The following is a 20945-nucleotide window of genomic DNA, read 5'->3' as shown; positions in this document are numbered from 1 at the left end:
AACTGCAAACAACGGATCAAACAAGCAAAGGAGATATAAAAAGGAAAATAGGTGAACAGCGAATGAAGAATATCAAAGAACAAGGAGAGATCAAATTAAAGGTAAAACACTACATTGAAAACGTAAAAACGTTGGAAAAAGGAAACCCTACCTGGACAAACTAAACAGGATGGAAGCACATAGCATCATGATGGCAAGAACAAGAATGCTGGCAGTATAAATGCAACTATAGGAATAAATATGCCAATGTATCCTGTAGGTTCTGCAATGCTGAGGAGGAAACTCAAAAACATATACTAGAAGAATGCCAGCAAATCAATAGGCAAGAGTATCCGAAAGTAATAACTGAGGATATCTTTGAAGAAGATACAACCAAACTAAGAGAAAGTGCAAAAGCTCTTACACGGATCGAGGAAAATCTAAAATACTAATGTGCTCCTCCCCCCTAAAAATGGTAGGGTAGCACCCAGCAGACCTGGGAAAGCACACGAGACAAGACGGCAACAAGACACAAACCCGCAGGTCCATCAGTTTCAATTTAATCAATTTATAACACGCCTACTCACAACAAAAGTTGCCTCAAGGCACCTCACACACTGTTCAAAATCTAATTTAAAATAAGTGAGTAAATGAAAAGATTTAAATAATTAAAAGACAAGTATAAGAATAAAACATAAAAAATAAAACTATTCATAAAAAGGGAGTAAAATATACGTATTTAGTCTTGACTTATAAATGTCCACGGAATCTGACTGCCTCACAGTCGCAGGGAGACTGTTCCATAGAGCGGGTGCACGATAAGAGAAGGCTCTTTGACCCACTGACGACTTCTTCACCCCAACGAACACACAGTAGTCCCGCATCCTGCGACTGCAGAACCCAGGCCAGTACGTAAGGCTTCACCAAGTCAGCCAGGTAAGAAGGCGCCAGTCCATGAACAACTTTATAGGTCAGCAGCAAGACCTTAAAATCTGCTCTTAAAGAGACAGGAAGCCAGTGCAAAGAAGGCAGAATGGGTGTGATATGTTCAAACCTTCTGCTTCGTGTCAAATGTCTAGCAGCAGCGTTCTGAATGAGCTGGAGACCCCTAATACTGGACTGTGGTATCTCCTGCGAAACCTCACTATATTTCGCAGTTGGAAAAAAGCAGTCCTGGTAACATCCCTAATATGGAGGTCAAAGGACAATGTGGGATCAAAGATTACCCCAAGGTTCCTCACTTTGTAATGATTTATATTTGTAATATAAATAAACTTTGTAATGATTTGTATGATGTATGACACATGAACCCAGGCTGAGCGCCAGCTGATCAAATTGATGCCAATGTCTCGCTGGACCAAGAACTATCATTTCAGTCTTTCAGAGTTTAAAAGTAGGAAGCTACTAGACATCCAGCCTCTCACTGATGCAAGAGAGTCATCCAGAGATTTTATGGGAATGAGATTTCCCGCCATTATTGGCATGTACAACTGAGTATCACCAGCATAATAGTGAAAGGTAATCCCAAAACTCTGCAGAATATGCCCAAGGGGTGCTACATAAAGGGAGAAAAGTAGGGGTCTAAAACAGATCCCTGTGGAACGCTGAATTTCATGTGAATAAGGTTAGAGGTAGTGTTACTGTACAAAGCACATTGAGAACGACTGAACAGGTATGACATAAACCACACAAGGGCACTTCCAGTAATCCTAAAATAATTCTTCAGCCTATCGAATAGAATATGATGATCCACGGTATCAAGTGCAGCACTTTTTTTTAGTTCTTGTTTTTAAAAGATGCTTGTTGTTTTATTGCATGCCCTTCTATTCCTACTGTTCTATGCTGCGATGTGACACTGAAATTTCCCCATTGAGGGATGAATAAAGGCTTTTCTTATCTTATCTTATTTTACTAAGATCTAACAGCACCAGAACCGTAGTGGTGTCCGCTCAGTGAGGTAGTCCGTGAGCTGCCATGAAACCACTTTTTCCAGAATTTTGAAACAGAATGATAGATTTGATATCGGCCTATAATTTTTCAATATACTAGGGTCAACGCAATGGCAACAACACAACAACACACAAACCCACAGGTCCATCTGCACAAGTCAATGAGACACAAACTCACAGGTCCGTCGGCACAATGAGATACAAATCCACAGGTCCAATGGCGCAACGTCACATAAACCCATAGGCCCGCTGGAGCTACATCACACAAACTCACACGTCTGTTGGCGCAATGGCAACGAGACACAAACCCATGTGGGAGGTGATGGTCTCACTTTAATCCTCAGTTGCTCTTGGTCAGGTAGAGACTTGCGTGGCAGCATCCTGACATCGGTGTGTGAGTGTCTGTGTGAATGGGTGAATGCGAGGCATGTGAGACACAAACCCACAGGACCATACGTGCAAGGGCAACGAGACACACAAACCCACAGGACCATACGTGCAAGGGCAACGAGACACACAAACCCACAGGGCCGTCTGTGCAAGGGCAACGAGACACACAAACCCACGGGGCCGTCTGTGCAAGGGCAACGAGACACACAAACCCACGGGGCCGTATGTGCAAGGGCAACGAGACACACAAACCCACGGGGCCGTATGTGCAAGGGCAACGAGACACGCAAAGCCACAGGTCCGTGCGCACAACCAGACACGCAAAGCCACAGGTCCGTGCGCACAACCAGACACGCAAAGCCACAGGTCCGTGCGCACAACCAGACACGCAAAGCCACAGGTCCGTGCGCACAACCAGACACGCAAAGCCACAGGTCCGTGCGCACAACCAGACACGCAAAGCCACAGGTCCGTGCGCACAACCAGACACGCAAAGCCACAGGTCCGTGCGCACAACCAGACACACAAAGCCACAGGTCCGTGCGCACAACCAGACACACAAAGCCACAGGTCCGTGCGCACAACCAGACACACAAAGCCACAGGTCCGTGCGCACAACGAGACACGCAAAGCCACAGGTCCGTGCGCACAACCAGACACGCAAAGCCACAGGTCCGTGCGCACAACCAGACACGCAAAGCCACAGGTCCGTGCGCACAACGAGACGCAAAGCCACAGGTCCGTGCGCACAACGAGACGCAAAGCCACAGGTCCGTGCGCACAACGAGACGCAAAGCCACAGGTCCGTGCGCACAACGAGACGCAAAGCCACAGGTCCGTGCGCACAACGAGACGCAAAGCCACAGGTCCGTGCGCACAACGAGACGCAAAGCCACAGGTCCGTGCGCACAACGAGACGCAAAGCCACAGGTCCGTGCGCACAACGAGACGCAAACCCACAGGTCCGTGCGCACAACGAGACGCAAACCCACAGGTCCGTGCGCACAACGAGACGCAAACCCACAGGGCCGTCCGCACAACAAGACGCAAACCCACAGGGCCGTCTATGCAATACGACACAAATCCACAGGGCTGTCTGCACAACTTTGCGGTTGATAAAGACAACATAACATGGGAGCACAGTCACGTATAAAGACAGTGCTGTCTTGTGTGAGCGCCGCGTTCTATACAGTGGGAAAAATAAGTATTTGACCCCCTGTCAGTTTTGCAGGTTTTCCCACCTACAAAGAATGCAGAGGTCTGTAATTTTTTATCGTAGGTACACTTCAACTGTGAGAGATAGAATCTAAAAACAAAATCCAAAAAATCACCCCCCAATCTCAATTCTCTTTTGTACCCCTTCCCCCTGGCCCTACGCCTATCCCTTTAAAACAAGGGGTGAGGTGAAGGGATATGCCTCTAGCCCTATGAATTGAGACACCCCTCTGCCTTAGGAGAAAAAAAAACTGCCCGTGTCAAACTGCCGTCTTCACTGTTTGTTAACATGAGAACCGAAATACAACTTGTTGCAGTAGCCTGTTTGCTCTTTTTTATTTTCTCACCTTTCTGTGTAAATGCAAAGAAATAGAAAAAATTGCAGATTTCTTCGACGCATCACAATCATGTTAATTAATTTAATTAATTTGTAATTTATAGTATTAATAATAATTAATAGTAATAATTAATTCATGGTAATAATACTAACAATAATTCATCAATAATAGTAATAATTAGTATTTTGATTAATCATTGATTGATTGACTATTTTAATTACTAAACACTTGAAATATATCAGTCTGTGTGGAATGAATGTATACATGATAAAAGTTTGACTTTTTGAATGAATGACTGAAATAAATCCACTTTTTCATGATATTCTAATTATATGTCCAGCACCTGTGTGTACGAGGTCTATTAGAAAAGTATCCGACCTTATTATTTTTTTTCAAAAACCATATGGATTTGAATCAGGTGTGATTACATCAGACATGCTTGAACCCTCGTGGGCATGCAAGAGTTTTTTCACGCCTGTCAGTTACGTCATTCGCCTGTGGGCAGTCTTTGAGTGAGGAGTCGCCCACCCTCTCGTCGTTTTTTCATTGTTTAGGAATGGCTCAGAGACTGCTGCTTTGTTTGATCAAAATTTTTTCAAAAACTGTAAGGCACAACTGAGTGGACACCATTCGATAAATTCAGCTGGTTTCGGTAAAAATTTTAACGGCTGATGAGAGATTTTGGTCTGGTAGTGTCGCCGTAAGGACAGCCCACGGTGCCTGATGGCGATCTGCGCTTCGAGGCGGCAGCGTCTCGCCGTTTCAAGTTGAAAACTTTCACATTTCAGGCTCTGTTGACCCAGTAAGTCGTCAGAGAACAGAGAACTTTCAGAAGAAGTCGGCATGAGGAGTTTATTCGGACATTCCATTGTTAACGGACATTTTGTAATGAAAGAACGTGCGGGCAGAGTCGCATGTCGGGCCGGACCCGACCGCGGGGGGTCGCGACAGAAAAAACACCACCTTTGGAAATCTTAACGGGCAAGTTGGAACATGCCCAAGCTGTTAAACAATTTCTCAGTTACTCACTTGTTGAACGCCATCAAAAGCCGCCTGAATTTTACAAATGGTTTTCAACACGGAGGTGTTTTTCTTGTCGCGGCGCACACAGATTCGCCGAGTCGTCACGGAAACGACTTGGCGAATTTGCGCGCACGTCTTTCATTAAAAAATGTCCTTAAACAGTGGAATGTCCGCATAAAGTCCTCATGCCCGCCTCTTCTGAATCTTCTCTGTTCTCTCACGACGTCCTGGGTGAATTGAGCCTTAAATTAGGATGTTTTCAGCTCTAAACAGGACGACGACGGCGCCTGGAAGTGCTGCTCGACGTCCCGCTCCGTGGGAAGTCCTTACACCAACAGAAACACCCCATAATCTCTCATCAGCCGTTAAACTTTTCACCGAAAACCAGCTTAATTTCTCGAATAGTGTCCACTCGGATATTCCTCACAGGTCCAGAAAAAATGTTGATAAAGCAACGCGCGTCGTCTCGAGCAGCGTGTGAAACAAAGGAATTCAGCCGAGAGGGCGGGACCACATCTCACTCAAGGCCTGCCCACAGGGAAATGACGTCACCGACGCGTGAAAAAACTCACTCATGCGCACGAGGGTTCAAGCATGATTGGTGTAATCACACGTCATTCAAATCCATATAGTTTCTTTAAAAAATAAAAAGGTAGGATACTTTTCTAAGAGACCTCGTATGTTCTGGGTTGCATCTAGTTCTGTTAACCTGATATTTCTTTTTTAAATTCTCCCATTTTTTCCATCCAGCCGTATTTCCTTTAGAAATGTCCTTGACAAGTAATATCAGTCTGTCAGAACATCAGGTTATGTGTTACACATGTACATGTGTGTGTAGATATTTTCCAACATGGATGAAACTTCTCATTTTCTTATTAGGAGTCGAGTGTGTTCAGGGCTCCTGTTTGTTTACTAAATACACACACGTTACAGACCTTGAAGTCCAACAGCAGGGGGCGCTATTATCCAAAGATTAATGATTTTCTCCATTGTGAGATATAAAAGTGTCTTATCGTAGCGTTCGTGTGTATGTGCATTATAACGCCTCAGCGCACGAGCGAAGTTACGATATTCTTCAGAACGACAACATACACAACATGCATCCAGCAGCAGACACGTTACTTTCATAGACAACTGCCTGTAAAGTTTTTGGCAAGTTATAACTTTCTATACAGCATAATTTGTAATGAAAGCTGCTTCATTTGTGCGGCTCTTTCGGCGCCATGTTTGTTTCTGTGGAGACAGCGGTAAGCTCCTCCTACCCCTCCAAACGGAGTGTGCTTCCAGATTCACTCCAAACAGAGGGGTTTGTAGCCCTCCACCTCGCTCCAAAAAAAACAATTGAGACACCCCTCTGTCTCTCGTGCCCGCGCAAAACGGAGGGGAAGGGGTAAGAGGAAGAAATGAGACTCAGCCCACATTGTATGATTTTTAAATAATTAATGTGCATTTTATTGCATAAAATAAGTATTTGAACACCTACCAACCAGTAAGAATTCTGTCTCTCACAGACCTGTTAATTTTTCTTTAAGAAGCCCTCTTATTCTGCACTCTTTACCTGTATTAATTGCACCTGTTTGAACTTGTTACCTGTATAAAAGACACCTGTTCACACACTCAATCAATCACACTTCAACCTGTCCACCATAGCCAAGACCAAAGAGCTGTCTAAGGACACCAGGGACAAAACTGTAGACCTGCACAAGGCTGGGATGGACTACAGGACAACAGGCAAGCAGCTTGGTAGAAGACAACAACTGTTATGATTATTTATTAGAAAGTGGAAGAAACACAAGATGACTGTCAATCTCCCTCAGTCTGGGATTCCATGCAAGATCTGACTTTGTGGGGTAAGGATGATTCTGAGAAAGCTCAGAACTACACAGGAGGACCTGGTCAGTGACCTGAAGAGAGCTGGGACCACAGTCACAAAGATTACATTAGTAACACATGATGCTGTCATGGTTTAAAATCCTGCAGGGCAGCAAGGTCCCCCTGCTCAAGCTAGCACATGTCCAGGCCCGTTTGAGGTTGACCAGTGACCATCTGGATGATCTAGAGGAGGCATGGGAGAAGGTCATGTGGTCAGATGAGACCACAATAGAGCTTTTTGGAATCAACTCCACATACCATGTTTAGAGGATGAGAACAACCCCAAGAAAACCATCCCAACTGTGAAGCATGGGGGTGGAAACATCATACTCTGGGGGTGCTCTTCTGCAAAGGGGACAGGACGACTGCACCGTATTGAAGGGAGGATGGATGGGGTCATGTATTGCGAGATTTTGGCAAACAACCTCCTTCCCTCAGTAAGAGCATTGAAGATGGGTCATGGCTGGGTCTTCAACATGACAATGACCCCAAACACACAGCCAGGGCAACTAAGGAGGGGCTCCGTAAGAAGCATTTCAAGGTCCTGGAGTGGCCTGGCCAGTCTCCAGACCTGAACTCAATAGAAAATCTTTGGAGGGAGCTGAAACTCCAAACCTGAAAGATCTAGAGAAGATCTGTATGGAGGAGTGGACCAGAATCCCTGCTGCAGTGTGTGAAAACTTGGTCAAGATCTACAGGAAACGTCTGACCTCTGTAATGGCAGACAAATGTTTCTGTACCAATTGTTAAGCTCTGTTTTTCTAGGAGGTCAAACACTTATTTCATGCAATAAAATGCAAATTAATTATTTAAAAATCATACAATGTGATTTTCTGGATTTGTTTTTTTTTTTTTTATTCTGTCTCTCACAGTTGAAGTGTACCTACGATAAAAATTACAGACCTCAACATTCTTTGTGGGAAAACCTGCAAAACTGACAGAGGGTCAAATACTTATTTTCCCCACTGTATCAGATATCCTAGAACAGGGGACTTCAATTCCAGTCCTCGAAGGCCGGTGTCCTGCACCTTTTACATGTGTCCCTGGTCCAACACACCTGAATTAAATGGCTGAATTACCTCTTTACTATGCAGTCAAGTTCTACAGAGTGCTGCTAATGACCTCATTAATTGACTCAGGTGTGTTGAAGCAGTAACACATCTAAAAGGTGCAGGACAAGGGCCTTCGAGGACTGGAGTTAAGGACCCCTGTCCTAGAATAAGATTCATCAGGTGAAGAAAAAAAAAGTCTGTGCTGATAGAAATTATTAGCCTCCAAATGTCGACAAAGTTTAGAGTGCTGAGATTCTTCAACCTCAGTGCTTGATTTACTGTCAAGAGAAAACTTTGGTGATTGTTTTTCTAATAAAGTGTCCAGTTTGCATCCCAAACATCTGGAATTCTTATAAGAAACAAAACAAACAAAAAAAACACTACCCACAATGCATGTTTAAAAAAAACGGTAGACAAGAGTGTGTTCCAGTTATCGAGGAATCACACTTCTCAGACTCCCTGGGAAAGTCTATGTCAGGGTACTAAAGAGAACATTTAGACCATTAGTCAAACCACAGATTCAGGAGGAGCAATACCGGTTCCATTCTGGACGTGGAACAGTGGACCAGCTAGGGTTGGGTATCAAGTGGTTCTTTTCGAGAATCTTTATGAAAAGATTCGATCTACTGATATCAATAGTCTTTTTCCTTAACGATTCCCTTATCGGTCCTTCAGAGCGGCCGTTGATTTTGAGGGTGTTTTATCTGGAAAATGATCATTTCTTTACATTGATTGCAGACCCTGGAGCGGCTCTGTAATGAACCACTTCTGCAGCGGTTGTTCCTATAGCTTGAAGCAACGAAGCAGAGCTCCAACCTGCTGCTTCATTGGTTTTCTGCATCGACGCTTTTCAGAAGCTTTTCAAGTCTGCTTCTTAACCCCTCTCAAAGCCATTAAAATATCATGAGTCACTTTTGTGTGGATTAAAGTGACTAACTGGGACTCTTGTCTTGTTGCAGGGAAGAAACGAGAATCGCCCTCCGTTCCGTTGGCACAGCTCCAAATGCTGCGTGGCTCTCTGAGTCAAGTTACAGTCCAGTCAGAATTAATAACTTCAAAACGAATCACTGTTTTAAATCAAATGACACCTCTTTCCAAACGCTGTAACACAGATAAACGACAACAGACTAAAACGTATTTTTCCTCCCAAAATGAGGCGTCCTGCATTCTTTATGAATTACATCACGGGTGGACAACTTGTTCCAGAAAGAATTTTCTTTGCAGCCACTGACTCCAGCAGGTGATTTCACTGATTAATATCACTTTGATCAGATGGAATCAGTTAATCAGTGAAATCACCTGGTGGAGTCAGTGGCAGCAAAGAAAATTCTTGGCTCTTTCTGGAACAAGTTGTCCACCCGTGATGTAATTCATTCTGAGTTCAGCTCAGAGGTATGGACAGATATTCATGCCATTAATGTCTGAAAGGAAATGCTTTTGACAAAAACTACAGATTTTGTTTATTTCTATTTATGTCCAGAGATCAAGGATCCAGTGACCAATTTCAGATTTATTTACTTATTTATTTACTCAATAAAATGTTGCTGACATAGAAAACCTGTAAAGCTGACTTTTAGTACACAGAAAATTCACAGAGGCAGTGATAAGTGAAATGATAAGAAATTGGATCGATAAGAGGAATTGATAATGGTATTGATAGATAAAATCTTATCAATACCCATCCCTACTCTTTACTCTTCCAAGAATATTAGAAGGGTCTTGGAAGTATGACCAACCAGTCTACATGTGTTTTGCTGACTTGAAAAAGGCATATGACCCGGTCCCTCTGGGTATCCTGTGCGGGGTGCTGTGGAAACATGGGGTACCAGACTCGCTGCAATGTGCGATCCAGTCTCTATATGATCAAAGTAGGAGCAGTGTCCACATTCTCAGCATTATAGTAGACCTGTTTCTGGTTGGACTCTGCCAGGGCTGCCCCTTGTCACCAGTCCTGTTTGTGATCTTCAAGGACAGGATTTCAAAGCGCAGTCAGGGACTGGAGGGTGTCCACTTTAGTGACCTCAGAACCACATCTCTGCTTTTTTCAGATGATGTGGCTCTGTTGGCTTTATCAGGCAGTGACCAGAGATGCACACTGAGGAGGTTTGAGGCAGAGTGTGAAGTGACTGGGATGACAATCAGCACGTTTGAATCCGAGACCATGGTCTTCTGTCTGAAAACAGTGGATTGTCCCCTCTGGGTCAGGGGAGGGTTACTGCCTCAAGTGGAGGAGTTTAAGTATCTTGGGGTCTTTTTCAAGAGTGGGGGTCAGTTACAGGGTGAGATCGACAGACAGATTGGGGTAGCGTCTGGTGTTTTATGGATGCTGTACCGGACCGTTGTGGTGAAGAAGAAATTGAGCCGGATTTTACCAGTCAATTTACACCTGTCCTCACCTGTAGTCATGAACTTTGGGTAATGACTGAAAGAATAAAATCATGGATACAAGTGGCAGAAATGAGATTCCTCCATCGGCTATCTGGCCTTACACTCCTGGACAGAGTGAGAAGCTCGACTATCCAGAATGAACTCTAAGTAGAACTGCTGCTTCTTTAAATCAAATCAATTTTATTTATATAGCGCCAAATCACAACAAACAGTTGCCCCAAAGCGCTTTATATTGTAAGGCAAAGCCATACAATAATTACAGAAAAACCCCAACGGTCAAAACGACCCCCTGTGAGCAAGCACTTGGCGACAGTGGGAAGGAAAAACTCCCTTTTAACAGGAAGAAACCTCCAGCAGAACCAGTCTCAGGGAGGGGCAGTCTTCTGCTGGGACTGGTTGGGGCTGAGGGAGAGAACCAGGAAAAAGACATGCTGTGGAGGGGAGCAGAGATCAATCACTAATGATTAAATGCAGAGTGGTGCATACAGCACACAGCATACCACAGCATATGCACCACTCCTCCCTGAGACTGGTTCTGCTGGAGGTTTCTTCCTGTTAAAAGGGAGTTTTTCCTTCCCACTGTAGCCAAGTGCTTGCTCACAGGGGGTCGTTTTGACCGTTGGGGTTTTACATAATTATTGTATGGCCTTGCCTTACAATATAAAGCGCCTTGGGGCAACTGTTTGTTGTGATTTGGCGCTATATAAAAAAATTGATTGATTGATTGATTGATTGATACAGAGCAAAAAGAGAAAGAAACACTCAGTGCATCATGGGAACCCCCCAGCAGTCTACGTCTATAGCAGCATAACTAAGGGATGGTTCAGGGTCACCTGATCCAGCCCTAACTATAAGCTTTAGCAAAATGGAAAGTTTTAAGCCTAATCTTAAAAGTAGAGAGGGTGTCTGTCTCCCTGATCTGAATTGGGAGCTGGTTCCACAGGAGAGGAGCCTGAAAGCTGAAGGCTCTGCCTCCCATTCTACTCTTACAAACCCTAGGAACTACAAGTAAGCCTGCAGTCTGAGAGCGAAGAGCTCTATTGGGGTGATATGGTACTATGAGGTCCCTAAGATAAGATGGGACCTGATTATTCAAAACCTTATAAGTAAGAAGAAGAATTTTAAATTCTATTCTAGAATTAACAGGGAGCCAATGAAGAAAGGCCAATATGGGTGAGATATGCTCTCTCCTTCTAGTCCCTGTCAGTACTCTAGCTGCAGCATTTTGAATTAACTGAAGGCTTTTCAGGGAACTTTTAGGACAACCTGATAATAATGAATTACAATAGTCCAGCCTAAAGGAAATAAATGCATGAATTAGTTTTTCAGCATCACTCTGAGACAAGACCTTTCTAATTTTAGAGATATTGCGCAAATGCAAAAAAGCAGTCCTACATATTTGTTTAATATGCGCATTGAAGGACATATCCTGATCAAAAATGACTCCAAGATTTCTCACAGTATTACTAGAGGTCAGGGTAATGCCATCCAGAGTAAGGATCTGGTTAGACACCATGTTTCTAAGATTTGTGGGGCCAAGTACAATAACTTCAGTTTTATCTGAATTTAAAAGCAGGAAATTAGAGGTCATCCATGTCTTTATGTCTGAAAGACATTCCTGCAGTTTAACTAATTGGTGTGTGTCCTCTGGCTTCATGGATAGATAAAGCTGGGTATCATCTGCGTAACAATGAAAATTTAAGCAATGCTTTCTAATAATACTGCCTAAGGGAAGCATGTATAAAGTGAATAAAATTGGTCCTAGCACAGAACCTTGTGGAACTCCATAATTAACCTTAGTCTGTGAAGAAGATTCCCCATTTACATGAACAAATTGTAATCTATTAGATAAATATGATTAAACCACCGCAGCGCAGTGCCTTTAATACCTATGGCATGCTCTAATCTCTGTAATAAAATTTTATGGTCAACAGTATCAAAAGCAGCACTGAGGTCTAACAGAACAAGCACAGAGATGAGTCCACTGTCTGAGGCCATAAGAAGATCATTTGTAACCTTCACTAATGCTGTTTCTGTACTATGATGAATTCTAAAACCTGACTGAAACTCTTCAAATAGACCATTCCTCTGCAGATGATCAGTTAGCTGTTTTACAACTACCCTTTCAAAAATTTTTGAGAGAAATGGAAGGTTGGAGATTGGCCTATAATTAGCTAAGATAGCTGGGTCAAGTGATGGCTTTTTAAGTAATGGTTTAATTACTGCCACCTTAAAAGCCTGTGGTACATAGCCAACTAATAAAGATAGATTGATCATATTTAAGATCGAAGCATTAAATAATGGTAGGACTTCCTTGAGCAGCCTGGTAGGAATGGGGTCTAATAGACATGTTGATGGTTTGGAGGAAGTAACTAATGAAAATAACTCAGAACAATTGGAGAGAAAGAGTCTAACCAAATACCGGCATCACTGAAAGCAGCCGAACATAAAGATATGTCTTTGGGATGGTTATGAATAATATTTTCTCTAAAGCCGCGTTCACACCGGGCGCGATCAGACGCTACAAATTTGCGTGGGTCGCCAGGCGACGGACGCGCCTCCTTCGCCCGATGTGTTGCTCTGCTTGGGTGGACTTTCGGTGTGAAAATTCACCCAGGTGCGTCATCAAATAGGAGGAGCTTCCATTCCGCTCGCCGGCTCCGGTTGTCAGTCAAGTTAACATGACGGACCTGATCACACGGAGCGAGTTGTTGTGAAAAGCTCCCAATACAGAGAGGATCATTATTTGCTGCAGGAGCTGTGTCTGGGTGACGGCCGCTTTCAGCGGTCCTTCCACCTCTGCGGGACCCAGTTTGAGGATCAACTGTCCCGTTCGCGCGCGCACATGTAAACAATAAATAAAAAAAAAAAAAAAAAAAAAAAAAAAAAAAAAAAAACTCCGCTGCTTGCTGCAGCTGGCTCTTCCCCCAAAAAACTCTGTCATAATTGTGTTTAGAAACCAGTCACCATTTGTTTTATTATACATGTGTAGTTAATTAAATATTCTCTACAGACGATTCACTCGCGCGCGCACGTAAAAACAAGAAATAAAAGGAAAAAGCTCCGCTCACTGCTGCTGCAAGTAGGGCTGCTGCTCGCTCCAAAAACTCTGTCATAATTGTGTTTAGAAACCAGTCACCATTTGCTTTATACAGGTGTGTAGTTAATAAGTAAAAATAATCTCCAGGACTATTCGCGCGCGCGCCCACGTAAAATAAAAATATAAAGAAACTCCGCTCCCCGCTGCTGTGGTGCTGCTGCTCGCTCCAAAAACTCTGTCATGATTGTGAAATAAAGGACAAGAGAGACATAAGTCCTGCTCACAGGCTGCTACCAGAGACAGGACATGTTCACATCTTCAGTCAAACTCCAGACATCTCCACGTCACTACATATTCAGTCCCTGATTGGTCATTGCGGCGCGACGAGACAAAAAAGTTCAGATTTTTGAACTTGGGGAGGAGGGCAGCGGGGCGTGAGGCGACGCAATATCGCGCCACAAACGCGCAAAACCGCTTCACTCGCCTCCATCGCGTCGCGCTGCGCGGTTTGGCGCCAAAACGCGTCCTTACATAGGGATTACATGGCAACCTGTGGCTGCAGTTGCTCGCGTCACGCCTGGTGTGAACGCGGCATTATAGTTCAAATTTTATTTGCAAAGAAAGTCATGAAGTCATTACTAGTTAAAGTTAAAGGAATACTCAGCTCAATAGAGCTCTGACTCTTTGTCAGCCTGGCTACAGTGCTGAAAAGAAACCTGGGGTTGTTCTTATTTTCTTCAATTAGTGATGAACAGTAAGATGTCCTAGCTTTACGGAGGGCTTTTTTTATAGAGCAACAGACTGCTTTTCCAGGCTAAATGAAGATCTTCTAAATTAGTGAGACGCCATTTCCTCTCCAGCTTACGGGTTATCTGCTTTAAGCTGCGGGTTTGTGGGTTAAACCACGGAGTCAGGCACTTCTGATTTAAGGCTCTCTTTTTCAGAGGAGCTACAGCATCCAAAGTTGTCCTCAATTAGGATATAAAACTATTGATGAGATAATCTATCTCACTTACAGAGTTGAGGTAGCTACTCTGCACGTGTTGGTATATGGCATTAGAGAACATAAAGAAGGAATCATATCCTTAAACCTAGTTACAGCGCTTTCAGAAAGACTTCTACTACTTCTACTACTTTACATGGAAAGAAGTCAGTTGAGGTGGTTTAGGCACCTGGTTGTGTCCCTAGGAATGTCTTTCAGGCACATCCAAGTGGGAGGAGGCCCCGGGGAAGACCCAGGAGACGCTGGAGGGATTATATTTCCCAGTTGGCTTGGAAACACCTCAGGATCCCCCAGGAAGAGTTACAGGAGTTGGCTGAGGATAGGGAAGTGTGGGATGACCTGCTTGCTCTGCTGCCAGCGTGAAAATGAATTAACAAATGAATGAACAATGTGTTTATTTTCGAGTCCTGGTGCTTCCTGTCTGCTTGTCAGACTTGAAGTCTAACCAGTGACTTAAGGTGGTGACTGGATGTCTTTGGTACCTGTCTCTGTGGAGGATTCTTGGGTCTCCCTGGAATGACTTTCTGTCCAATGAATGGTTAAGATAGTATTTCACTGATGCACAACTGGAGGAGAGGAGGTGGAGACACAGACACAAAATCGCACGAACAGGTGATAACTTTCTCGTGTAATCTCACTGAATTGGTGCTCGCGAAATGTGCACGCATGACAGCTGACTGTCCACTGAATGCCGCTCTATCCGCTCTGGAGTGGTGGTGAAAATACGGCCGTAAATCTCGCACATACTGTGCGAGGATCCTCCACTGGCCGAGCATGGTGATCTGATTGAAGTGCTGCACTGTGATCTGATGGAAGCACTGTTCGCCGTGCACACGTTGACAGCGTGCACGGTGACCTGTGTAAATTTCCTTGCATATGCCGCTCACGGATTGCTGCAGCCTGGTGAGACAGTAGCCTTACTTAGTCACTGACACTGTGAGGGAACATCAGCTACCACATTTAGTCCATGTGGTGTAGTGTCTCAGTGTTCAGGACCCCAGAGACTGGAGAAGGTCAAGGACACGCCCACATTTCACCTGGAAAATTTATGGCTACCTTCAGGAGGTGGAGCTGGACCATTTGTGTGTCATCCTGAACCCAAGGCAGTTCCATGGTGTGGTGGATGCGGTGACAGATGATACCAGCAGAGGTTCTCAGACCTTACCTGACATGTCCACAAAAGTTCTGACAAGAAGTTTGGAGACCTTCTCCAGTTTTTTGCTGTCATCATAGTTTATTTTTTGCTTTTTAAGCTGTTTATTCTTCGGTTTCGTCAATGTCTGTCCTGCTGGAATCAAACGGTCTCATGTCTCAGACCAAGACGATCTGTGTACGTGTTCCACGGAGCTGGTGCTCAGTTACTCACTGGTGTTGAGGTGGTGGATCAGGTTTGGCTTCGCTCCAGCACTGCTGTGCAGTTGTTGTGGGAGGGGCTCATTGATAGGCGGTGGTGTAGGAGCGGCAGTGCTGGCAGGTGCGCTGGCGGTCTGAGCAGGCGGCTCCTTCACACCTTCCATTGCCATGAGGACAGTAGAGAGCTCCTGCAGGGGCATGTTGCCAAGTTCTGAGGAGAACGGACTGGGCGGGTTCTCCAGACACATAAGCCAGCTTGTGTTACCTGCACAGACCAAGAAGACAGACAGCAGATCAGAGACAAAGAAAAGACTCAAACACGCCATCAAAAGATCTCAGCTCACGTTCTCCATTAGTCATAAAGATCAACTTGAGAATGTTTTTCGGGGGGGGGTCCATCTGTCAATGAGGATGTTAAACAGAGTAACACGAGTGTCTGACTGCAGCACCAATCAGGACCATCATCTGTCAATCATTATTCGACACCCCCATGGTTGAAACCACAGCCCAAAGCTCTGCTACAGGAAGTGCTGCAGATCTGAACTCGAACGAAGTGATGTCATGTTGGAACCATCAACTGAAGCCAATAAATAAGTACAAGTAAATGTTGGATAACAAGTCTGTGTTTATACAAATAATATTGGACAAAGGTGAAAATATGAACACATGGCTTCAGGTTTTTGTTCTACGACTCGAGTTTTCAGCATCAGCTTGGGACTTCGGCAAGGACGGTCGCATTCCTCCCCTCTCCTCTCCTCCTTTCTATTCTCTATCTCTGCTCTGACCTTCAAAGTTCCAGCTATTCACTTTTATGGTGGGAGGTTTGGTGCTGATTGGTTTGTGTGCTGCCCTGACCCACAGGAATATTAGCAAGAAGGCTGCTACCAGAATTTCGTCCCCTCATCTGTCCGTCATGATTAATGAGTTGGGCAATGCTGTGTAATCTCAGACTGCGTGAACTCTTGAACTCAAATGCAAAATGGAGACCATCTTGGAGAATATCGCAGCATTGCAAAGGAATGTGCTGCTGAGGACCAGAGATTATTCTTCATAAATTTGGACTCTAGACTAGGGCTGAAATGATTAATCGAGTAATTTGAATAATTCGATTACAAAAATGTTTGAGGTAAATTCTTTGCCTCGAATCTTCGTTTAAAGCTGTAGTACATATGCCAGGCCTGTAGATGGCACCGTAATGCCCCCACAAAAAACCGAGAAGAAGACCGTAGAGCATGCTCATAACTAATGTAAGCGCTAATCAATGGAGCAGGCGATGCTACAAGTTTACAAAGCCACATGCTGAGTAAAATAAAACCTTTTAAGAGAAAACGTCTGTGCTGATCATCTGAAACAGACTTATTATGCATTTAAAGTGAAGCAGTGTGTATAAACGCAACACTTTTGGTTTTGCTCCCATTTTGTATGAGATGAACTCAAAGATCTAAAACTTTTTCCACATACACAATATCACCATTTCCCTCAAATATTGTTCACAAACCAGTCTAAATCTGTGATAGTGAGCACTTCTCCTTTGCTGAGATAATCCATCCCACCTCACAGGTGTGCCATATCAAGATGCTGATTAGACACCATGATTAGTGCACAGGTGTGCCTTAGACTGCCCACAATAAAAGGCCACTCTGAAAGGTGCAGTTTTATCACACAGCACAATGCCACAGATGTCGCAAGATTTGAGGGAGCGTGCAATTGGCATGCTGACAGCAGGAATGTCAACCAGAGCTGTTGCTCGTGTATTGAATGTTCATTTCTCTACCATAAGCCGTCTCCAAAGGCGTTTCAGAGAATGTGGCAGTACATCCAACCAGCCTCACAACCGCAGACCACGTGTAACCACACCAGCCCAGGACCTCCACATCCAGCATGTTCACCTCCAAGATCGTCTGAGACCAGCCACTCGGACAGCTGCTGAAACAATCGGTTTGCATAACCAAAGAATTTCTGCACAAACTGTCAGAAACCGTCTCAGGGAAGCTCATCTGCATGCTCGTCGTCCTCATCGGGGTCTCGACCTGACTCCAGTTCGTCGTCGTAACCGACTTGAGTGGGCAAATGCTCACATTCGCTGGCGTTTGGCACGTTGGAGAGGTGTTCTCTTCACGGATGAATCCCGGTTCACACTGTTCAGGGCAGATGGCAGACAGCGTGTGTGGCGTCGTGTGGGTGAGCGGTTTTCTGATGTCAATGTTGTGGATCGAGTGGCCCATGGTGGCGTTGGGGTTATGGTATGGGCAGGCGTCTGTTATGGACGAAGAACACAGGTGCATTTTATTGATGGCATTTTGAATGCACAGAGATACCGTGACGAGATCCTGAGGCCCATTGTTGTGCCATACATCCAAGAACATCATCTCATGTTGCAGCAGGATAATGCACGGCCCCATGTTGCAAGGATCTGTACACAATTCTTGGAAGCTGAAAATGTCCCAGTTCTTGCATGGCCGGCATACTCGCCGGACATGTCACCCATTGAGCATGTTTGGGATGCTCTGGACCGGCGTATACGACAGCGTGTACCAGTTCCTGCCAATATCCAGCAACTTTACACAGCCATTGAAGAGGAGTGGACCAACATTCCACAGGCCACAATTGACAACCTGATCAACTCTATGCGAAGGAGATGTGTTGCACTGCATGAGGCAAATGGTGATCACACCAGATACTGACTGGTATCCCCCCCCCAATAAAACAAAACTGCACCTTTCAGAGTGGCCTTTTATTGTGGACAGTCTAAGGCACACCTGTGCACTAATCATGGTGTCTAATCAGCATCTTGGTATGGCACACCTGTGAGGTGGGATGGATTATCTCAGCAAAGGAGAAGTGCTCACTATCACAGATTTCGACTGGTTTGTGAACAATATTTGAGGGAAATGGTGATATTGTGTATGTGGAAAAAGTTTTAGGTCTTTGAGTTCATCTCATACAAAATGGGAGCAAAACCAAAAGTGTTGCATTTATATTTTTGTTGAGTGTATATATTTTAAACATGGTTTGCTCCACTGGCTGCTCTCCACCTCCGCAGATGAAGCGAAAGGAAGCGCACTTTAAATTAATCATTTTTAACTATTCAAAAAAATGCTTTTTTTCAGATTTGATAAAGAGTTTTTATCAACAGGATGTAGAGTTAATTTATCAGTGCAGCTGTTGTGGAAATGTTGCACTCCACAGCCGTTTTTTCAAAGGCTTTGTTATTTGCCAAGTATCCACAGACAACAAGGAATTTGACTTCGGTTTGAGCTGCTCTGTACAGCATGTAGAAATATACACTAAACACTGAATAAATCACAGCAATAAAAAGTGCAAATGAAATGTGCAATAAGAAAAAAAAAGAATGTCCTGTCCGCAGACTGAAGATTTCACAGAGCGCCTGGGCTTATGGTTTGACAAAGCTCCAAAACTCTTAATAATGTGAAAAAATAAATAATTATCTGGGAAAACAGAGAGAGGGAACATCCTAAACTTAAAAATCTGCATGATGGCACAGCGACATTGTGCCATTGCTTAGGGAGAGCCCTGCCACCCACTACTGATATCGTTTAAAAATACAAAAGTACTTTTTATCCGATTAAATAATCGATAGACTACTCAATTCCAAAAAATATTCGATAGCTGCAGCCCTACTCTAGAAGGTCAGAGGTGCAGTAAATGGAATTCTGTATCTCTCTGCCTCACATCAACATGGCAGCCTTATTGGCTGCCCTGCTCTTCCCCCAGAAGGATCTATGGCGTTGGTGAAGGAATTTGGCTCCCCCTTCTCATAGAATAGAATTTATTATTATCATTGTACATGACACCAGAAAAAAAAATACTGTGCATGACAATGAAATTAAAAACAATCTCTTAAAAGCACAATTAAAAGAAATAAATAGAATAAATAAATATCATTAAAAAAGGCAGCACAGTTTTTACTGCTGCAGCCTTCAACTCCCCAAGCTGGGCAGCGCGGGCCCCTCCTGCTGCAGCCTTCACCCACTTTACCTCAATTCGGATGATGGACTGCTTCACGTTTAGTGCACATAAACAAATGTCAAATGTGTATGTGTTGTCTTTAATTCTGATGTGTGCCATTATTACGGTAAACAAGTAATAATTGTGGACTAATTGCTGTATTTTGTCTGAGGTAATTGGAGTGTAAACGTAATTTCATTGCTGTTGCACTCATGTAATGCAATCAAATCAAATCAATTTTATTTATATAGCGCCAAATCACAATAACAGTTGCCCCAAGGCGATTTATACTGCAAGGCAAAAGCCATACAATAATTACAGAAAAACCCCAACAGTCAAAACGACCCCCTGTGAGCAAGCACTTGGCGACAGTGGGAAGGAAAAACTCCCTTTTAACAGGAAGAAACCTCCAGCAGAACCAGGCTCAGGGAGGGGCAGTCTTCTGCTGGGACTGGTTGGGGCTGAGGGAGAGAACCAGGAAAAAGACATGCTGTGGAGGGGAGCAGAGATCAATCACTAATGATTAAATGCAGAGTGGTGCATACAGAGCAAAAAGAGAAAGAAACAGTGCATCATGGGAACCCCCCAGCAGTCTAAGTCTATAGCAGCATAACTAAGGGATGGTTCAGGGTCACCTGATCCAGCCCTAACTATAAGCTTTAGCAAAAAGGAAAGTTTTAAGCCTAATCTTAAAAGTAGAGAGGGTGTCTGTCTCCCTGATCTGAATTGGGAGCTGGTTCCACAGGAGAGGAGCCTGAAAGCTGAAGGCTCTGCCTCCCATTCTACTCTTACAAACCCTAGGAACTACAAGTAAGCCTGCAGTCTGAGAGCGAAGCACTCTGTTGGGGTGATATGGTACTATGAGGTCCCTAAGATAAGATGGGACCTGATTATTCAAAACCTTATAAGTAAGAAGAAGAATTTTAAATTCTATTCTAGAATTAACAGGAAGCCAATGAAGAGAAGCCAATATGGGTGAGATATGCTCTCTCCTTCTAGTCCCTGTCAGTACTCTAGCTGCAGCATTTTGAATTAACTGAAGGCTTTTCAGGGAACTTTTAGGACAACCTGATAATAATGAATTATAATAGTCAATGACAATAAATCTCATCTCATCTCATGATGAGCTTCGTACCCATGAGGTAACAGCGTGATCACGGGTAGCTCTCCTCTACACATGAATGTTACCATGTGAAACCATGTTTTAGCTCTGAATGGGTCTGATGATGAAGCCAACTTGGTGCACAGTTCCACACGTGACGAGTTTTATGACCCTGGACGGTATCAATAAAAATGACCTGTACTGGGTGAGTGGAACTCTGGCGTTCCTCTTGGGATGGGGACGAGACGCTGGCAGGCAGCAACACATATGTA

General features: G+C 44.1%; 1 protein-coding gene across 2 annotated transcripts in view; it reads right to left on the bottom strand.

Moving 5' to 3' along the window:
• The window catches only part of tsc2 (TSC complex subunit 2), an 86553-nt gene that overhangs the window by 18975 nt on the left and 46633 nt on the right, over window positions 1-20945 (bottom strand). For both annotated transcript variants that reach the window (XM_034187326.1, XM_034187324.1), the window contains exon 31: window positions 15616-15867. In XM_034187326.1, the coding sequence (XP_034043217.1) occupies window positions 15616-15867 (252 nt within the window). The remainder of the gene's footprint in view (window positions 1-15615; window positions 15868-20945) is intronic.

Source organism: Thalassophryne amazonica, chromosome 15 (assembly GCF_902500255.1).
Source record: "Thalassophryne amazonica chromosome 15, fThaAma1.1, whole genome shotgun sequence".
Classification (NCBI taxonomy): domain Eukaryota; kingdom Metazoa; phylum Chordata; class Actinopteri; order Batrachoidiformes; family Batrachoididae; genus Thalassophryne; species Thalassophryne amazonica.
Note: the sequence above shows the minus strand (reverse complement) of the source record. Positions and strands in the feature narration are given on the sequence as shown.